Below are 22,140 nucleotides of genomic sequence, written 5' to 3' on the forward strand. Positions count from 1 at the left end.
GAAGATGTTTCAAAATTTTCCAATGTATTCAAAATTTGACTATCTTCACCAATTTCTGAGATAGTAAATAGAGGTTGAATATCATCTTCATCATCAATCCATTCATTTTCATCTATTTCTGTGATTGATTTTGCTGGAGGATACAAAGTAAATTTCTTTGTTGAATTACCATCAGAAAGATACATGTCACCAGATCTACAACTAATAAAAGCATCAGCTGTGGCCAGCCAAGGTCTTCCTAATATGAGTGGGTGTCCTCTTAGATTATTTTTGGGAGTTAAAATTATGAAATCAACAGGATATTCCCAAGAATCTAAGGAGACTGAAATATCTTCTAGTACACCATCTGGTTTGATTACTGATCTATCTGCAAGTTGCAGTAAGGTAGGTGTGTAAAGAAGGTTAGGAAGTTTAAGTTGCTCCATAGTTTGTCTACTCATAATGTTTATTGCTGCCCCTAAGTCAATCAATGTATTTGGAATTTCAATTCCATTTATATGTGTCTTGACAATTGGACTTCTTGGATCCACATATTTCTGCATGGCAATCTTTTACACCATTATGTCTGCTATCTTTCCTACCAGGTGAATTCTTTTTGTTTCTTTTGGTTTTCTTCCTGGTCTTTTGATGCTCAACTCCTTTATTGTCTTGGCTAGAATATGAATTTCTCTAATGGCTTGTAACAAAGGAATTTTGATACAGACATTCTTCAATTCATCTAGAAAATCATAATTGGGCAACAAGATCTGTTTTTCTACCCCTCTATCAATTTGTAGTCTCTCAGGAAAAGGAGGTGTAGAAGTAGATGCTGGTTGCTCAATGATAGGAGTTGTGTTTATTGATTCTTTTTGTTTTTCTTTTTCAATGTTTTGGTTTTGGAGGGATGTTCCCTCAAAAATTTTATTGACTTTTAGAGAATCTTCCTCAGAAGTGTCTTGTTCTTGAATAACTATAGAAGGTTTTTCCTTTTCTAATATCCTACCAGATCTTAGTTGAACATCATTAAGATCTAGTGGAGTAATCATGTAAGTTGGAAATTGTTGTCCTTCTACCATGTAATCATTTTGAGGGTTTTTATTATTGGGGTTTGGCAATGGTTGGGCAGGTAGCTAATTTGGTTTCTGCTGAAATGGCAGTAAGAGTTGAGGATTTTGACTTTGTTGTAGAGGTTGTTGCGGAAATGGCAATGAAAGTTGAGGGTTCTGATTTTGAAGTTGTGGTTGCTGATTTTGTTGTTGATTTTGTGGGGGAGGATAATTTTGATAGGATAGAGGATGTTGATAATATTGAGGAAATCTCCCATAAGGATTTTATACCCCTTGTGCCCACGGTTGAGATTGATACTGAGATTGAGGTTGAGGCCAAGGTTGCTGCCAATAATTCCAGTTTGGTGGGGGCTGAAGATACATAGGATTGTTAAATCCCTGATTTTGTGGTCCTTGCCAAGGTATTCTTGCAAAAAAACAAAGAGATTCTGCAGAATTTGGGACTGTTTCCTCTTGAAAGACAGCCTTAAGACCTGGGATTGAAGGACAACCCTTGGTCTGATGACTTTCTGAACAAATCATACAAGTTTCAACAATTTTTGCATCTAAAGGGCATTCCCTTTGAGCATGTTTATTTCTGCATTTTGGACAAAAAATGGCTAAAGCATTAGCCTCTGTTTTTTGCTTGTTTTGAATTTTAAGGGTGTCTAGTTGCTCACTAAGGATCCCTAGAATGTTAGTTTTAAACTCATCAAGCATATTGCCAATTTCTGCCCTACTTATAGATCCAATTGCAGATTTGTTTGCTCTAACAAGAGAAGGATCTCTCGGCCCTTTTCCTGTTTTAGATTTCTCTCTTGAGAGATGAACACATAGTTCTGCTATGTCACTCAATGGAAGTTGAGAGATATCTCCCTTCCTCATCATGTTAAGGATATCTATCCATTCATCTCTAATGGCCTTTAACAAAAGAGCTTTCAAAGTTTCTTCATCTAAACTGTTCATCTTTGCTCTTTTCAAATTATAGTTGAATCTTTCAAGAAAATCCTCTAAGTTTTCATCCTCTTTTTGCATCATTTTGAACACCTCATCTTTATGATTGGTAGGCATACAATAATCCAAGTATCTATCCAAAAATGCCTGTTTCATGTCATTCCACATTCTAATGGATTGAGTGACTAACGCCATGAACCATTTCAAAGTAGCCCCTTTTAGTGTTGAGGGAAACAATTTGAGTTTTTTAGAGTCTTCCAAATAGTCATAAGTTCTACACAAGACTTCAAACTCAAACAAAAATGTTTCAGGGTCCTCACTTCTCAACCCATAGAAGTTTGGGAGGACAGATGGTGAGATATTTTTCATTGTTGTATGTGTTTCCTCATCCACTATAGGGAATCCAAATGAGTTATCAACTTCCCTATTTCCTCTCCGTCCTCCATTATTACCTCTACCTACTCTATTGTTTCCTCTACCTCCCCCTCTACCCCCTCCTCCAAACAGTGAGAATTTTCCATCTTGTTCTTCTTTTGCCATTATAGTTTCTTCAGAGTCAGTATAGGGCTCAACCTGCAAGGTTATTCCCTCTTCCTTTGGTTCTTCTATTAATGGACTATGAAAGAGAGTTTCTACTTTTTCTTCTTCACCAGGTATTCCTAGTTCTTCAACTACAATAGGCTCTCCTGTGGAGGTAAAAAAGGTTATCCCTACTGTTGGAGATTCAAAAATTTTCTCTCCTAGGACTGTTTTGGTAGATGAAGTAGGAGAATCTTCTGATTGAGTTTCTGCCCCTTGAATTCCAGGAATCCTATGGCTGGGAGTATGAGTCTAGGATGGAGGTGTGTCTTTTCTAACTCTTGGTGGAGTAGGTGGAGTTGTAGGAATTGAACTTCTGCCCCTAGCTATAAATCTACCCCTAGAGTCTCTTTCTCTATGCATGTCATTGTTTTGTTTTGTTTTGTTGTTGTTGTTGTTTTTTTTTTTTTTTTAATGAATGTAAGAGATAAGGCTACCTAGTTACACTTCCCCGGAAACAGCGCCAAAATGTTTGGTCAATTTAGTGTCCTAAATTGCTCTACATAAATTATCAATCCGGGTATTGTAAACTGATGAAGTGTAGTGCACTATATGTGCTAGATGACCCTTCTTACTTCACTGTTTTTGAGTTTTATGTTGTTTTGGGGGTTTTTGGTCCTTTAGTCCCTAATGATTTACAATGTGACTATCAAAATCCTAATTTTAACTTCTATAAAGACTGTTAAGAATCTAAAAAGATGAGGACTAAAAGAGCTTAAGTAAGATTTGGAAGCAAAGTTTAATCAAGAAATAAAAACATAGTTTCTATCTTTAATCATATCATTATTTCCAAATCATGAGCTATGAACTAAAAAATAAAATTGCAACTACTGTCTATTCTGTAACAAAACCAAGTGAAATACTAAAACTAAAAGTGAAATTGCAACTACCTATTATGGAAACAAAATGAAATACCAAGACTGAAAATGAAATTGAAATTAATCTATGGAAACAAAACTAAATGAAGTGATTAGTTACTTTGCCTCTCAATTTTGGGAGCAAAACCTCCTTGGGATGACATTTTGAGGAATTATGTACTTCATTATTCTAGGAAAAGATAAATGTAGAAACACAGAAAAGACTCATTGCATGAATGAAGTATTCAACCACTTAGTTTGAGATGAGTTATCAACTAGAAGGGCTTTTTGGAAACATTCATCTATACCATGAGTCACTAAACTAATAATAAAATGGCAAGAACTGTAATGGCACTGATCAGTCTAGTGAAATAGTAAATGAAATGAACTACTCTACACTATTGAATTCAACTTCTAACTACTGATAAAACTAGAAAGAAACTATTCTACATTAGTGAAGAAATGATGAATTATAAACAAAGTTAGTATGGAAATGATTATGAACACTCTAAGAAGGAATAGTAAATTTACAGTTTAAAATAGAAAAGACAAAACAAAATGAAATGAAACCTCAATCAGCGCAGGGGCCCTTTGCAATTGCTCAGGTTATGCGTACTCAATCAAAACTCCAAGAAACACTTTTAGATATCCATGAAACACATGGTCTTCATATTAAAAACAGAGAAAATGTTTTCAAAATTACAGAACAGTAGTTTAAGCTTAATACATGAGCAAATTCCAACTGGTTCTGTGTTCTTCACACAGGTATTTATAAAGAAATTATACAACTATTTATGGAGGAAAATAAGCTACAACCAAAGACACATAGCAGACAGGCACATAGAATTCTCTTCCTCGGTTGTTGGAGACATAAATCTAAGGTGATGGTTGTTGGATTCGGTTGCACAGATCGCTGTCGAAGTCCGTGGGCTCAGGAAGTTGTTTCGGATCCCATCACTATGAAACGTGTACAAAACAGAGTCCTGTTTGCCTTAGGTATCTACGTTTGACTTCTCCTTTGACCGGAGTCTTGTATCATCTTCTTTGTTGACCTGGGCTAGGTGATCAGGACACAATCCATGTCATGATGTTTTCCAAGCTACTCGTGTAGTTATTTTTTCCTTCTGACACCTGGAACCTGTAAAAGCATGGAAGTAGCTACGGAACAACTAATTAGCTGCAGAGTGGGCTGTGTTCTGTAGCTAAAAGACAAAAACTTATTCAAACAGCAAAACATAAAAGTATAACATGTAAATCACTAAAATGTTCTCTTTAAAGCAATGTATACTGGTTATTGATGATAGGAGTGCATTTCTTCATGGAAAAACAAAGAAGAAGGGATGAGAAAAGTTTCTAAGGAAAGGGCAGTTTTGAAACTCAACAGGATAAATGGAGCTAGGGCAATAAGAGCTAGAAAGGGGACAAGAAGAGGAATCCATAGTCAAGTATAGGAGGAAAGAAAGAATATAAGAGGGTGCTTTTCCTTGAAGGAGCAAAGGGTTGATGAGAACTCCTTAGTGGGGTAGTCATCAAAACTATAATAAATGAGCATATTCATGCTACCACGTAATGTGAGGATAGGAATGGAAGAGCACCCAACTACATAAACATGCTACTAACAGAGGGAAGAGGAAAGTGAAGTTGCTATTCATTTTTATAGCCAAACCCAAAAACCACATGGTAAGACAAAAAAAGGATGACAATAAGAAAGTAATCTTATTCTAGACTAATTAGGAATATATAATATGCTTAATGATAGTCTAGGGCTATAGGTGATTATGGTAATTCAAATACATTTTACTAGCCTGGTAGAGGAAATTGGATTAGGTAACTAAGGTTAGTTAATCAACACTTTGTTTAATGAACTATAAGCTTTAATGCTAGAAAATGATAAAAATGAAGAGAACCCATTGAAAGTTTACTTCTATGGATAATGAAGCTTCATAGGATAAAGTGGAGAGTTGTGACTATCCTTCAAGATTTATCCACATCATGAAATTTCATGCACACTCGACTCCAAAAGCTAGCAAGAGAAGACTTTCCCTAACATCCAATACAAAGATAACATAAATGAAATTTAACCACCAAACACTATATCTATTATTGAAAGTATAAATCAATGAAATATGCAAAATAATAGTGGTGCTTTAAGGTAATGAAACCTCCCTTGAGATTTTGGGTCAAACGCCTAAGGTATTAATGGAACTATGGTACCGAAGATACCCTAGGATGAATTAATAAAACTTACAAGGTTGGAACCAAGCTAGTTAAAGGAGTTATCGCAGAGGTCTTAGAGATGATAGGTGCAAGTGGTCGTAGGGCCGTAAGAGAGGTAGAAGGATATCAACAACTAACTGAAGCATGTACTTATAAATTAAAAATTTCAAAGATATTAGAGGAGTTAAAGGGTTAAAGGGGCTTTATAAAAAGGAATAAAAAGGGGCTTTACAAAGAGGAACAAAAATGTATAAATAGAAAATTGCATAAGGCATAAGAGAATGTTGAATTTGTCATACTGTGTTTTTTTGTGTGTGTTTTAAGTTTAGTATAATGGCACCCTAGGTTTTGAAGTCCAAAATTGTATAGTTTGTTACATGACTTGTGGATTAATGGTCATGGTACTTTAAGAAAATCCATGGTATAATGAACACCAAAAGATTAAGAAGGTTTCAAGGTTTTACTTAAGTTGAAGTGGAATTCATATATAGTGAGTCCTAAATGGGTTTGGAAGGCTATGGTAATATCTATATTAAATGATTGTGAACCTAGGTCAGGAGTTTGCGCCCCCAATTTAAGCCATGAAGTTAGGAAATGCCCCAAATGGTTCCTTGAAGGGGCCAAAATGAGTTGAACTAGTGACTACATGTTGAAGACCAGAGGGCAACAATGACATGAGGAACCCACCTAACATTCCAATGCGGTCCCATGTCTAGGCTAAGGTTAGAAGTGCCTAAAGAAAGTGACTTATCATATTTAAATAATAATTGAGAGGGCGAATCATGTCTAAATGTAGCGCATGAGTGGATTGCACAAGGCACTTCTTTATAGGTAATTTTATGTGAATTTCCAAGTTTGAATTTCATACACTACATATTCAAACACTCAGTAAGAAACATACAACTTATTAAAATATAAGTTTTAATCATTTATATTTATGTTATTTGTTTTTTTAATTCAAAAATAAAAATAATTCACTTAAGAAAGACAAATTCCTTTTATATATGTTGAATATTTTTATTTTTACCAAGTAAATATTTTAACCTCCATTAAATATTTTAGTATATTCTTAATAATATTCACAAATTAAAGATTGAGATTTGTCTCCAAAGCAGTTATTCCGTTTTTACCCTTTTCATTTAATTAATTAATAAAAAAAAATTCATATGAAATATGTTATGATTTTTTGGACATATAATATTGTAATGGAATTTATTTATAAATAATTGTGAAAAATAAATCTCCATAACTAAATATATACTTAACTTATATATTAATTTTTTTTATAATTAATAATTTTAAAAATAATTTAAAAAATAATAATTTATTTATTTTTAAATATGGTGTAATAAAATAAGTGTTTTATATTTATTCCGAATTAATTGTAAAAATATTTATAAGCATTTGATTTATATAACTACTTTAATATATTAATCATTTTTATAATTAACTTTTTATAATATATAATTCCAATTTAATGAAAAAATTCACAACTCATAGTGGATGGGAAAATCATTGACCTTATTTAAAAGTCTTTAACATTAATAAGTCACTCGGTTAGCTGAATGGAAAGATCACTTTAATGCTAAAGATTGAGCTGACCCGAAAATGTAGTCGTAAGTCTTCGCGAATTAAAAGGTCATTTGATTGACTTTGAACTAGAGTCACGTTAATGACGCTTTTTTCGCTGACGTGATTTTTTTTGGAAGGCTTTTGTTTTTTTGGGTAATTAAAAAAAAATAGATATAGTTGGGGTTTAAGATATATTTTTAATATTGTTGTTATAGTTATGTTTTATAATAAAGTTTAAAGTAAATTGTGAATTTGATAATTGAAGAGGTAATTTTTTTTAATATAATTCATTATTTATATTCAAGATTTTTTCAATATAAGATTAAGTCAAAATTTCAAGGAGATTTATCAATTGTTACTTTATTCCTAAGAAAATATTTTCATGTTTTTAAATCAAACAATTTCAAGGTTGATCACATTACTAATTTGGTTCAAGGTTAAATTAAGGTGAACTTTGGTGGCAAAGAAAAAAATGGTACGTCCCTGTTACTTAATGATTAATCATGATTTAATGTAATATTTTAATGCTTTGTAAATTTTGGTTTTTCTTATATCAGTATTGGTGAATGTACCAATTCAATACTATAGATATTGTACCATTTTGCTCAAAATCTTAGGTCAAAATTCTGTAGATAGTCATTGATACATACTCCATTCCAACTACGTAGATTGTCATTGATACATGCTCCATTCCAACTATGTTCACTGGTTTCAACTTGCTCATGTAAATCATGTATCTTAACTGAGTTTTAGCTCAGTGCCTTTTAATATAATAGTTATTCTTTGTTCTTTAAAAAAAAATTAATGTTAATTAATAATTTTGAAAAAGATTGAAAGATAATAATAGAATTTTATGAGTAAATTACTTACTAGCACATTCACATACATTAAATGGTTGGTAAATACTAATACGTATGAGTTTATTAGAAACATCACAACACTTCATAAAAACTAACTAAATTGTAATGCATTTTAAATATAATAATAACAATATTATTATTAATTATAAAAGAACTAATATAAATGTTAAAATATATGGAACAAGATTCTTAATAATAAAGATTTAATCTTCGTAAAAGATTTTTATGACAATATTATAACTTATCAATACTACATATCTAAAAAATTATTAATTAATCAAGTCAATAAAAAAACCAAAAATATATATAAATATTCTAAAAATATAAAATTAAAATTCCAACCATATTAAAATATCATAAAAATATTCATAAAACTTGAACCAGCCACTCCTGCCAAACTTTACGGTGATCAATTATCTCCCAATTTTATGTAATAGTCGAAAGGTTTATCTTAACTTTGATTGACTTTTTTCCTCTTAACTTATTTCCACATTAATCGATTTTTGTTTAATAATGGGAATGGTTGCAAGGTTTATCTTCCATTTTGCTTTTCCTAATTCTTAGGAAAAGCAGAAAGTTTATTTTGTTATATTTTAATAAAAAGGGTTATTTTCGTTATGTTTTAATTATAACTATTATGAATTTATTTAAAAAATAAAATTGTGAATAGTATGAGAGAGGATATATTTTACAAAATAGTCTTTTAAGTATTTATTTAAAAATAAAATAAAATAATGTGTACATAATTAAAAACTTATTTGATTTTTTAAAATTTGTTTAAGACAGTTTTTCAGTTTAAATATTTTGGAGAGATTATGATTTTTTAGTTTTTTTAAATGACTAAATAGATTAAATAATTAAAAAAAAAATTGTAATATTTAAATTTTGTAAGTTACATAATTAAAATTTATAATTGACAAAAAATATTAATTTAACAAAACAATTTCAAGAAAGAATGTGATTTTTGTTGTTTAAAATGGTTTTTGATGCATAAATGGATTGAGCACCCTAAAAAAGCTTTGAGTAACAACTTAAACTCAATTTTCTAATAATCTCTATTAGATTTGGATTTTGGTTAAAATTAATCAGAAAAAATATCGTGAAAAAAATAATTCAATATATAAATTAGACTACAGCAATAAATATATATATATATATAAACTAAAATATTTATGAATTAGGCTATAAAAATTATAATTATTATTAATTTTGTTAAACTTCTATACAATTATATATTTAACATGGTTTTAAAACTAAAGATATTTCATAAAAGGGAAATCACGCGTTTTAATAAATCATTAAAAAGTTAAGTTATTCAGATAATGCAATTTGCTTAATAAGTTAAGTTATTCAGATAATGCAATTTGCTTAGTAATTTTAATGAATAAATTTTGAAATAGTGACAAACAATTACTTTCTTCAGTACTACTAACAAATAACTATTTTCAACAATTGAGATATATTTATAAAAAACGAAGCTGTTTTTACCGCGAGGTTTTAAATTTTCTGATGCTGAAATGTCGCAGAAAAATTTGAGGTGAAACCTTGATTTGTGTTATTTAAATGGTTTTTTGATTGTATATATGGATTCAGCGCTCTAAAAAACCCCTAAAGTACTTAGATTATGCCATTTACACATCAAAATTATGATTTCAATAAATTACCGCTGATTTTAAAGAAATTATACCAGAAAACCAACCATAAAAACTTCCAAAAAATCACATTAAAAACAACTCAACAAATAACTATTTTAAAAATTATTTAGTAACAAATAATTACTTTAATAGATTTTAAAAAATGATTTAACAAATTTGAAAAAAATTTAACAATTAAATTTTACTAACAAATAGTAACTACACTGTATATTGATTTATTGATTTGACAACTCAATTATAATCAGCTTTTTCATTTTTTTCATTTATTTAATATATTTAAAGCAACACACGTAGAACATTGAGAGTTCGGAATTGATCAACGGCGAGTCCTATTTCCAATCCTATAACATATTTATGACACTCTGACATGCGCCGGAAATAACCTTTTATAACATCACGTCCGGATAATTATAGAAAAAAAGAAAAAGCTGCGCATTATAAACGGCTATCTCCCGAACATGTCAGGCGTCATAAATATGTTATGGGGTTGGAAATAGCTCTTGCCATTGATCAACGCGGTTCGAAAGGCCAACTTTGTCTGGTTTGTCGTACCATAAAGTCAATCTTCTCTGAAGTTCCACAGCTGTGTAGGATCAACAGAGGTGTAGCGCTCATGCGAGTGGGAACTTGGGAAGGAGGTCCGAGGCTGACGTCAGCGCTGGCACCTCGTTAATCGGCGGGAATTTATCCAAGGGTTTATCTTACCTTTGATTGACCTTTTTCCTATAACTTATTTCCAAATTAATGGAATTTAGTTTAACAATCGGAATGGTTGCAAGGTTTATTTTCCATTTTAATAGAGATATACACTAATTATAACAATTAAGAATTTATTTTTGAAAAAAAGTTTGTACGTATCACAAGAGCCGATATATTTTAGAGAGCAATTTTTAAATTATTTATTTAAAAAAAATAAAATAATTAAAAAATTATATATTTATATATATGATTCTTAATATTTGTTTAAAATTAGTTGAGATGATTTGGTTTTTTAGTTTAAATTATTTAGAGTGAGATTATGATTTTATGTTTTTTAAAATGAATAAATAGATTAAATAACTTAAAAAAAGAGATAAAATTTAAATATTGTAAATTACAATTGGGAAAAAAATATATAAAAACCAAAATGTTTGTAAATTAGATTATAAAATTTATAATTGTGCATAGAAATTAATTATTATTAATTTTTGAAAAATTTATGCAAATATTATTTAGAATAGTCTAATAACCACAAGTATTTAATAAAAGTGAAAGCATGTATTTTTATGAATCATTAAAAAGTTGAATTTAAAGAGTTATTTAATGTAATTTTTAAAAATAATTTTCATTAATCAACTCACCTTTTGGGATAGTGACAAATAATTACTTTCCTCAAAGCTGATTTGATAATTGAATTATACTACCAAACCATTATTTTAGTAACAAATAATTAGACTTTAAATTTGCTCATAAAACAGAAGGAACAAAAGGATTTGTCGTAGATTTTGACTAAATGGTAGAAATTTTTGGAAATCCAGGTTACAAAAGAATTTCTAGTAAGATTTTGACAAAATCTAGCAGAAATTTTGGAAAATCTAATTATCAAATTTCAATATTTGGGGTGCCCCAAGGTTTTTGATAGTACTGAACAAGATTTAAGCACTCCTTTTGAGTAAATTTGTCCCCGCATAGACAATTGACAACTAAATTATGCTAACACATAATAACTACAGTGACTAATTGATTTGACAACTAAAAACTGATTTGACAACTAAATTATAACCTTTCCATTTATTTAATATATTTAAAGTGACCCACGAGGACATTGAGCGTTCGGATCTGATCCACGCGTGACGCGATTCGAAAGACAACTTTCTCTGGTTTGTCGTACGAGAAAGTCAATCTTCTCCGAAGTTCCACAGCTGTGTAGGATCAACAGAGTTGTAGCGCTCATGCGGAGTCGGAAGGAGGTCCGGCGCCGGCAACTCATTAATCGGCGGGAATTTATCCGAATTGAGACCCTCAGCGCCGTCTGTTCCCGCTAAGAGAGACTTCCACAGAGCCTCCTGATCGCTCGATATCTCCATTTCCGAAACCGAAGACGACTGCAACGGCGACACAAGTGCGGGCTGTTGCTTATTATTATCGTGCAAAGTGGGCGAAGTCGAAGTCAGTTCGCCTAAGGCATATTTGGCGGCGGCATTCCTGATTTGCTTAGGGGAATGAGAAGACACAGGCGGAATAAGGGACACAGAATCTGGGAAATTGAAATGGGCGGCAGGACGTTTCAGGTAATACGCTGCGGCGTCATAAGCACGGGCTGCCTGCTCAGCGGTTTTGTATGATCCGAGCCATAATTTCCGTCGACATTTCGGCATCCGAATTTCGGATACCCACGTTCCCCATTTTCGTAATCGGGTACCCCTAAATTTACGGGACGTTTCCCCGCGACCTTGATTTGGGAAGACATGGTCGTGTTCCTGTGGAGTGGGTTTCTCCATATTGAAATGTTTCGAATAAAGTAGCAGGCTATGAACAGAGCTTGGCAAATTACTGAACTGAAACTGAGATCAGGCAATGGAAGGAAACGCAGGGCCCTGATTTCAAGACATGGAGAACAATATAGCTGTGTATATATATCTGAAATTTGAAATGCTGGGAGCGCGTATCATCCGTGTGTTAGTTGGGAAAAGGAAGACGTGGGATTACACAGTAGTGAATGAATGCAGAGTGTTGGATATTCAGAGGAAGACTGACTTGGTATATCAAAGAAAAACGCGCGAAGGAATTTATTAGCGAAAGGTCAGGGGCCCATGGAAATCCCTTTTCTTCGTTTAACGTGTGATCAGATCGGTGGACTCTCACAGATTGACTTGTAAAGCGAAGCAAAGTCCCTGAGTCAATCTGGATATATTAACGGAGTTGTCTTTGTATTTTTTTGGAAGTTTTTTTTTTGGATTTTTCCGGTCTAATTCCTCTAAAATTTGGCAGGATTTTATTGAAATCATAAGATTGATGCGTAAACACTGCACAATAGAAGTGTTCTAGGGGTTTTTCATGGTGCTGAATCCATATATACAGTGAAAAAACCTAGTTTAAATAACACAAATCAAAATTTCACATCAAAATTTTCGCCGGATTCCAACACCCACATCTCCAAAAAATCACATTATAGACAATTCCTATATTAACTTAAAGAAAGCCCCGAAAAATCTGTGAGGGATCTTCCTCTTTCATCGCCTGTCTTTCATCCATCGAAATTAGTAAATTAAAGCGAAGAATGAGGTTGTTTAATCCAGTTTCTCTGTCGTTTAGTTACATTAAGGCTGTAAGGCTTTTCCTTTTCAGGGAAATGCATGTATTCGATGTGATTGTTAGTGCGTGGATGTCATTGTTACAGCGTGCAGAGAATCTTTCAGAGAATCATGGGAGGCAGCGACACAATTTAATGTTTAACAACGTATTTGACTGCCACGAATAATTTTGAAACCTAAAACATGATAGCAAAAAATATTGAAACAGTAAATTTGACTGGCCCATGAGTAGTTTAAATTCTAATGAGTGATTTAGACCTATAATTTAGAAAATGTGGTTAAATTTGACTGGCCTATGAGTAGTTTAACAGTTTCGATGGTGCCTTAATTTGATCGATGGTACCGTAATTTGATCGATAATGCCGTATTCTGCTCGATGATGACGTATTCAGCTCGCTACTCCTTCGGCGATATATGTTGTATTATGATTCTTCAGCGGAGATTCTCTCCCCCACTGAAAAAAAAATTAGTTAAATTTCACTGGCCAATAAGTAATTTAAATTCTAATAAGTGATTTAGACAAAAGTTAAACAATATAATTAATTGCAACACCTATTTTTGGTGAATCAATTAAAAATTTATCTATTTTTATTACCATTCCTTCTCTAATTAAACACTATTGACATTCATTTCATTAAAAAAACATTTTTATCACTATTTTTTCTATAATTAAATATCATTAATATTCATTTCATAAAAATAATTAATTAACTATTATATTTAGAGAATAATTTTTCTAAACCTAACTAGTTATAAATCTATTTCACACTCGAAAACCAATATAAATTTTCCATTCGAAGTACTGGGCCTCTTGAGAGGTCCATGAACATTAAGCATATTGCAATGCAACAGTGTTGAATGCCACGTGAGGGTGGGCACCTATTGTTAGAGGATTATTAACCGTAATAATCGTATGATGCATATCCATCCTCACGTCACATTCAATACTTGTTAATAATTTTATGGTGCATATCCATTCTCAGCGGTATTCAATGTCATATGACGGTCGGTGCGATATTGTTGGTGGGTATTTAGTGGGGTCGGATTGATTAATAATAATAATTTTATACACAATAATATTAAATATTTGTTAAATTGAGAGGTTTATTTTACTAATTTATAGGAGGGGATGTGTAAATTTGTTTTATTGGTGAGTTGTCGATCTATTTTATGGTTATCTATGAATCGCTTTGAGCCTGATCAAAGCAGAGTCATCGCTGGTTATGGTGGAGACTATTTTGTCTCATTACACAATTTACAAAATCTTTAGTCGATAAAATTTGTTTTAGGTTGTTTGAGAGACTGTAGAACTTAAAATAATATTTATTACTTAATATAAATATAATAAGTAATTATTATGTAATAGTTTTTTTATAATATTGTTATATATAGAGGGGATATAGTCTAATTTACTTACTTAGACATATATGGCTTAATCTTTGAGACAAGCATATAACAACTCGCAGGATCAACCAGGTAGGTACCATCAAAAAAACTATCACTGATTTAATGAGCCATCCGCAGTTTCACAGTTTATATATGAAATGATTTTTTTCATGATTTTTTTTAGTTAATTTTAATCAAAATAGATTATATATTTGAGTTTAAGTTGTTTAATTTGTATCGATTATAAACTTGAGTTTAAGTTGTTTAATTTGTAGAATTTGAGTGTTTCAAGAGTTTTTTTAGAGTGTTGAATCTATTTATGCATTCAAAATGTATTTTAAATAACAAAAAACCACATTCTTGCTTGAAATTATATTGTTGATTCTGTGAAAAAAACTTTCGTATATAAGTTAAAGAATTAGGCTACAAATATAAAGGGAGGTAATCTTTTCTTTATCTTTGTGGTTTAGATCATTTGAGTGCAACCTAGTTTGGAGAATTCATATTAAAAAACACAAAATATCAAATTTGATACATTTTATTTAACTCAAATTTGGTAAATCTTAATCATACTCTTTTTAGAAAAGTGGTTAAAATCGAAGTATCTATTAGTTACAAAAATCTTTTTCTTTTCTTAGTTGTTATCTCTTTTTGAGTGAAAAAGATATTCCTAGAGAATTCATATAAAAAAATAAAACATCAAATTTGATTCATTTTATTTCAGTGGAATTTGGTAAATTTTAATGATATCCTTTTAAGTGAAGTAGTTAAAATCAAAGTAGCTATTAGTTACTAATCTGTTTCTAGGTTGTTATCTTTTTTTAGCGAAAAATAAATTCCAAGTTGTTCAAAATGATTTCTATGTTTAATAAAAAAAAATAAAAATAAAAATTCTAAATTTTTATTAAGCTCTTGGAAAGTAAGTGATTTTTTTATGTTTTAAAATAGAATGTTATGAATTTCAATTCAAAATTTAAAGTACAATTATCCATATTTTTGATAATATCTCAAATTTGCGTCATTTCAAATCACTAACAAATTTATGTAAGCTATATAGAATATTATATAAATAATTTAAGAGAATTAAGTTTAAAAATCATAATATAATTAATCACATATTATCATATCAAATTGATATAAATGTTACTTTAAAGGTGAAAATTTAAATAGAAAATGCTCTATGAGAAATAAAATATTTAGTAATAAGGTGATTTATTAAGATTTTTTTTTAGTTCTAAATATAAAAATTATGAGAATATATTTTTTTAGTTCTAAATAACTTAAATGTATTGATTTTAAAAACATTTTATATGAATATCTCATACATATATTATTATAGAAATTATAGTGGTTCAAATTAAAAAAGATGAAGTTTAAGTTGCTCATAAATTTGCATGAAATTTTATACCTATTTTGATGCAATATGTGTGAAAATCCACAATTATTTTGATGGGATAGGAATTTTGATAACTAATATTATTTTTCATTTAAAATGATTACCAAAATAATGATATTTTGAATTGATGTGACCGATTAGGAATCTTTAAAATATTGTCTTTTTCATATATTATTAAATTATTAGAATATATTCTAAAATAAATTTTTATTTTATCTATATATATATATATATATATATATATATATTATTATTCATAATATTTTAAAAATGTAAACATGTATATATTTCAAGGTAAATATTTATTTTTATACAAAAATTGTTTTTTTTTCACGTACCCGATTTTTTTTATTATTATTAATCGTATTTAATATTCTATTGCTCGTTATGGTTTCTGGTACGAACGCCTCACTGTTCGTTGACTTACCCACATATGGATTTATATGTTGTAATGTATATGAACATATATTGTTTACACAAATGATTGCTGGGAAATTAATTTATCAACGATTATGGTTTTCATAAACCTAGGGTGGCAAGGACCCTTGAGCGATTTGGTTGATTGCTTTATTAAAATTGGGCCGCCCTATGAACCTTGGGTGTTATCAGAGTTGATAGCTCGAGGCATCCGCTGGCATTCCATTGTAATGACAGGTGGGCACGGCATTAAACACGCCGGCTCGATCACGTGAAGGGAGTGGACTGGCGTTAAGTCCCCGCCTAACTCTTTACCGCCATGATCAAGGGTGTGGATGGCCCGGGATGGATCCGAGGCCGGAGACGCCTCCAGATGTCATAACCGAGGTTTGGATGGTATATGACTTGCCCTTCTCGATTAATCGGGTTATTGTGAAGCTCGGCGCCCCTTTGCTCTGCTCGGCGCCACCTCGTTCCAGTCTGAGCTCCTCTGGTAAATTCCTCATGCGCTGAGCGCTCGTTCCTCCGCCGAGCGAGTAATCTTGCGCCGATCATCCGTCTGTTCATTATATATAAACATATGCTACTGAACTCTGGAGGTATGTCACGGATTGTAACCTACCGGCTCTTTTTTTCTGTTGTTCTTTTGCTTTCGGGTAGATGATTATCTTCCTTCATGTGGCAGTGCTAATTGTTCCTTGCCATGGTGTGTGCATGCAGTAGAACCGGTTCGGAGTTCGTTCAGATGAGGAGGCCCTCCTTCGAAGGCTATGGTGCTCCCGGCTCTATACCAGGTGCGTTTCTCCCGGTTGCACAGTATGCGATTTGGGTTACATTTCTTACTCTTTATTTGGTCTACCCGCAGAGGGTCTCCCCTGCGCCGAGCCGTAGCCCAACCTTACCTCACCGTGGTTGGTCGCAGGTGGCAACAGGAGGCTCCCCACTGTACTATTCCGAGCCTGCCCTTGTGCTGGCCATGGGTTCCGTCGAAACCCTGGCGCTTTCCGTGGTTAAGGCTAGAGATTCCTCCAGAAAGTGGAAACTGTATTCGCATTTTAACCATTTGTAATTTGAACTGTTATGTTAATGTTGTATATCGAATGGTACTCCGGCCACGGCCGTGTGGTTTACAGATGTTGGGGCTTCAGGCCCTTTTTTTTTAATTCCTTTTCTAATGATATGTTACAGATATTGGGGCTACAGACCCTGTTGGTTTTCTTTATTGTGAACTGTTACGACCGTATGGTTTTTTTATCAATTGACTTTAAATCTCCACCACTGTTTCATGTCGGCTAGGAGATTTCTTTTGCGTCAAGAATGATATGGTTCTGTTGGCCAAAGGCTGTGTAAACTTTCCATATAATGTTCTGGTTAATATTTATACTGTGGTTATGCTTTTGATACATGGTAGAAGTTTTATGTACATTCTAATGCATGAAGTTGCAACTCCCGTTACGGTTCTTGCATGGATATTCTATGGCTGTCCCACTGGCAGAGTATGCAGCCTCGGTTGTCCGGCCCTATGCTTACTCTGTGGACGGGAATGGTCTGAAATTCCGCTCTTACCAAGAGCCAAATGTATTTCTCTGGTTTATAGTTCAGTTACTTTACCATTTGCTGTTACTTTAACCCCGCGGATGACAGCCTAATGCTGCTGGGTTTTATGTTCGGGGTTCTGTTTGTTAATGCATTATACATTGATACTGTTAACACATCAGCATTCGTATTATTATCACATTAATCTTGGTATTGTTAACACATTATTCTTTGATACACGTTCTGTGGGGTCGCAGTTTGCAGAGGTGTACCGAGGCACTCCCGGTATTCACTATATGTTAGTTACTTCTTTATTAAAATCTCATTGCAGGGTTGTCTTGTATTGCAGGGGTTGCCCGACTCGGAGGGCTTGTCTCCCCTTACCCTTTCTATAATTATTCTATATCATGAGTTTAATGCCACACTCGAAAGACCACTAATCTTTCCTAGTAATAGAATTGAGTTATGGAGATTATTGTCTCACTTCCTTGTTTTTCATACCTGTAACTTGTAATTCGGCAAGATTCTCTCTCTGCTTTTCCCAACTACTCGGAATAGTAGTGTTGCGATCGGTCTACTACAACTAGGGTTTTATTCTTACCCTTGCTCCTGTCATTTGGCAGTGAGACCGAAGCTTAACCGTTCGGGTCTCTGTCTGGAACAAGGCGCAGGCTCCTATACTTAAAGACTAACATCTGCCATCCAGCTAGTGTGCAATTAGGAAGTAGCAATGATATTTTTAAGCAAAAATTATCTCCTATGCATTACAGATATTTATAGGGTTTAACTTAAATGACTTGCAGATACTTGCAGAGATTTGAGGGTTTCAGTCTTACTTACCTGGCCTCGGCCAACACTTAAGTCCCTTAGTAGATCACCTGCACGTAAGCCTGTGCATAACTATTTAGCCGCCCATCCGTGAGACTCGTCCTTCGAGACCAGAGCCTCCCCCTTGCATTCCTCTTGCCGGATCACTATCCTCAGCAAGGTTGCACTGTGTGCTCGACTATCTGGTCCTTACTAGACGTAGTCTTTCATTCACTCTTTTTTTTTTTTCCTCTGCCTGTCTCTACAGCGCAGATTTTTGCCATCCTCTCCCTTTTCCCTGGAAGCTTTTCCAGTTAGGGAAGGTGGTTAAAGTCAGTTCCAATAACCGACTTTTCTCCCAAGAGTTGCCAACACTTATCATGAGTATTCTTTATTAAAATATTTTAATGCACATGTAAAATAAAATAAATACTCTTAGAATCTTTTAAAAAAAAAACAGACAATAAAATAGTCTTCCAATGTCATTCTTAATCTAGTCTTTTACCGTAGTGAAATTTAAATATTTACATATTCCCGAGGTCATCACATCTCCCCCCCCTGAGATTGGACATCTTCCCGATGTCTGCTGTTCACAAACAGCCCCGGATAAGCTTCCTTAAGAAGCTCTTCATCTTCCCAAGTGGCCTCATCAGGCCCATAGTGCTGCCACTGCACTTTAACTTGGGTAATAACTCGCTTCCGCAGCTGCACTTCTCTCCGGTCAAGAATGCTCAGTGGTTTGACCAGGACCTCTCCTTCCGGTTCGACCTGCAATCATCAACAATATCAGTCATTTCGCTTCCAAAATTCATATCCAATAATTCAACTGGAATCAGTCCTTACCCGTACATCTTGCCATTTGATCACATGCTTAGGGTCGTAGATGTATTTTTTAGTATAGAAACATGGAAGACATTATGGATTTTGATGTGGCTTGGCAGAGCAAGCTGGTAGGCTACTAGCCTGACTCTTGGCAAGACCTGGAAAGGTCCAAAATAGTGGGGTGCAAGTTTAGCGCAACCGCTCCATTGCAGGGTACTTTTCCTGGCTTGAATTCTTACATAAACATGGTCGCCGACCTGGTACTCTTTGAACCTTCTTTTCCGATCTGCAAAGCTCTTTTGCCGATCTTGAGCAGCCTTTAAATTAGTCCGCACCCTTTTTACCATGTCCTCCATTTCCTTGAGCATCTCTGGCCCCAACCTTAGTTTGTCTTCAGGGCCATTCCAACTTGAGGGCGTACGGCACTTCCGTCCGTACAAAGCCTCAAAGGGAGTCATTTGTATGGATGAATGATATCCATTGTTATATGCAAATTCCACCAAATGTAAATAATCTTCCCATTGTGTTGGTTTTTGCATTACACATGCTCTTAACATATCCTCTACAATCTGATTTACTCGTTCCGTCTGTCCATTAGTCTGGGGATGATAAGCTGTACTAAAATTCAGCTGTGTACCCAGTTCTGCAAACAATGCTTTCCAAAAGGCGGATGTAAATTTTACATCTCGGTCTGATATTATCGTCTTCAGAAGCCCATGCAGTTTGAACACGTTCTGCATAAAAATGTGTGCAATCTGCACCGCTCTGTAGGTAGATTGCACTGGTATAAAGTGTGCTGCCTTACTCAACTTGTCTACTACTACCATAATAGAGTCATTGTTCTTCTTTGTCCTATGCAGTCCAGTTATGAAATCCATGGATATGATCTCCCATTTCCATTCTGGAATGGGCAAGGGTTGCAATAACCCTGCCGGATGTAGGTGCTCTGCCTTGATCTGCTAACATTCCAAACACCGCGCTAAATATTCAGCCACATGCTTTTTCATTCCAGGCCAATAATATTCCCTTCGAAGCACAGTAAGCATCTTCTGGTATCCGGGATGACCTGCGTAGTGGCTGGTGTGAAATTCGTCCAAAATCAGATTTTTAAGACTGTTGTCGTTAGGTACAAACAACCTTTTTTTATAGAGCAGCATTCCATCCTCACCTATTTCATACCCCTGATGACTTTCCTTGCTGGAAAGTGGTATTTGTTGTTTCATTTGCTGATATTCGGCATCTTGGTCCGCTGCTGTTTTTATCATTTCTTGCAAGGGATTCTTCCATTTACTGAGCGTAACTTCGTATAAGCATTGCACCTTTCGACTTAGTGCGTCAGCCACGCGGTTTTTCTTTCCTTTCAGATGTTTAATGTCGAAATCAAATCCACTTAAGAAATCTGCCCAACGGGCTTGCCTTGCATTCAGGGTGGGCTGACTGAAATAATTTGTCAAGTTGTGATGGTCTGTCAACAACAGAAATTTCCTTCCTAATAAATAATGCCGTCACATTTTAAGTGCATGTATGACGGTTGCTAATTCCAAGTTGTAGGCAGAATATTTCTGCTCATGCTCCTTTAGCTTTCTTGACTCGTAAGCGATCACTTTTCCCTCTTGCATTAACACTCCACCCACACATTCTCGACTTGCATCGGTACATACCACGTAATCCTTATTAGGATCAGCTATACTCAAAATGGGAGCAGAGGTGAGCAAATGCTTAAGTTGCTCAAAGCTTTGCTGACATTCTGAATTCCACTTGAACGCCCTTCCTTTCTTCTGCAAGGAAGTGATAGGATATGCTACCCTTGAGAAGCCTTCCACAAATCTTCTATAATAACCGGCCAATCCCATGAAAGATCTGATATCCGCCACATCCTTAGGTACGGGCCAATCCATTATGGTCTTTATTTTCTCAGGGTCCACTGCAATCCCTTCTTTTGTGATTACATGGCCCAAATACTGTATCTCCTCTTTGAAGAAATCGCACTTGCTGAGTTTAGCGTACAGTTGATGCTCTCGAAGAGTTTGCAGTACCAACCGGAGGTGTTCCTCGTGCTCCTCCTTAGAACGAGAATAAATCAAAATGTCGTCGATGAATATCAGTACAAATTTAGCTAAAAATCGATGGAACACACTGTTCATTAAGCACATGAAAGTGGCGGGTGCATTAGTCAAACCGAAAGGTAGCACTACAAATTCGTAGTGTCCATACCGGGTTCTGAAAGCTGTTTTAGCGATGTCCTCTTCCTTAATTCTGATCTGATGGTAACCAGATCGCAAATCAATCTTGGAAAATACTGTCGCGCCCTTGACTTGATCAAAAAGCTCATCGATCCGAGGTAAGGGATATTTGTTTTTTATTGTGAGCTTGTTTAGCTATCGGTAATCGATACACATTCGGAGGGTTCCGTCTTTCTTCCTGACAAATAGCACCGGAGCTCCCCATGGAGACACACTGGGACGGATATAATTTTTGTCTAGCAATTCCTGTAATTGCATTTTCAACTCAGTTAGCTCGGGTACACTCATTCTGTAAGGTGCCCGCGAAACTGGTGCTGTCCCTGGTAGCAATTCAATGGTGAAGTCAATATCCCTTTTTGGGGGTAGCCCAGGGATTTCTTCTGAAAACACATCCGCGAATTCTTTTATTACCGGAAGGTTGTCCAGCGTGGCCGTTTTGTCCTTGGTTTCTGCATAACCCACCTGAATGGCATATATCTGGCATTTTTTTTTGATGCACTTAGCTAGCTGGGATGCAGTGA

The 22,140-nt window shown here is 34.0% G+C and overlaps 1 protein-coding gene across 1 annotated transcript; it reads right to left on the reverse strand.

Annotated features, from left to right (window-relative positions):
- Positions 1-11,596: 11,596 nt before the first annotated feature.
- LOC149176199 (ethylene-responsive transcription factor ERF014-like) lies at positions 11,597-12,199 on the reverse strand. The gene has a single exon (XM_089421375.1). It carries the CDS (start codon positions 12,197-12,199, stop codon positions 11,597-11,599), a length of 603 nt encoding a protein of 200 aa, XP_089277501.1.
- Positions 12,200-22,140: the final 9,941 nt, after the last annotated feature.

This window comes from Pinus tabuliformis, chromosome 4_1 (assembly GCF_031772625.1).
Source record: "Pinus tabuliformis cultivar Carrire ecotype Pingquan chromosome 4_1, CPIR1, whole genome shotgun sequence".
NCBI lineage: Eukaryota > Viridiplantae > Streptophyta > Pinopsida > Pinales > Pinaceae > Pinus > Pinus tabuliformis.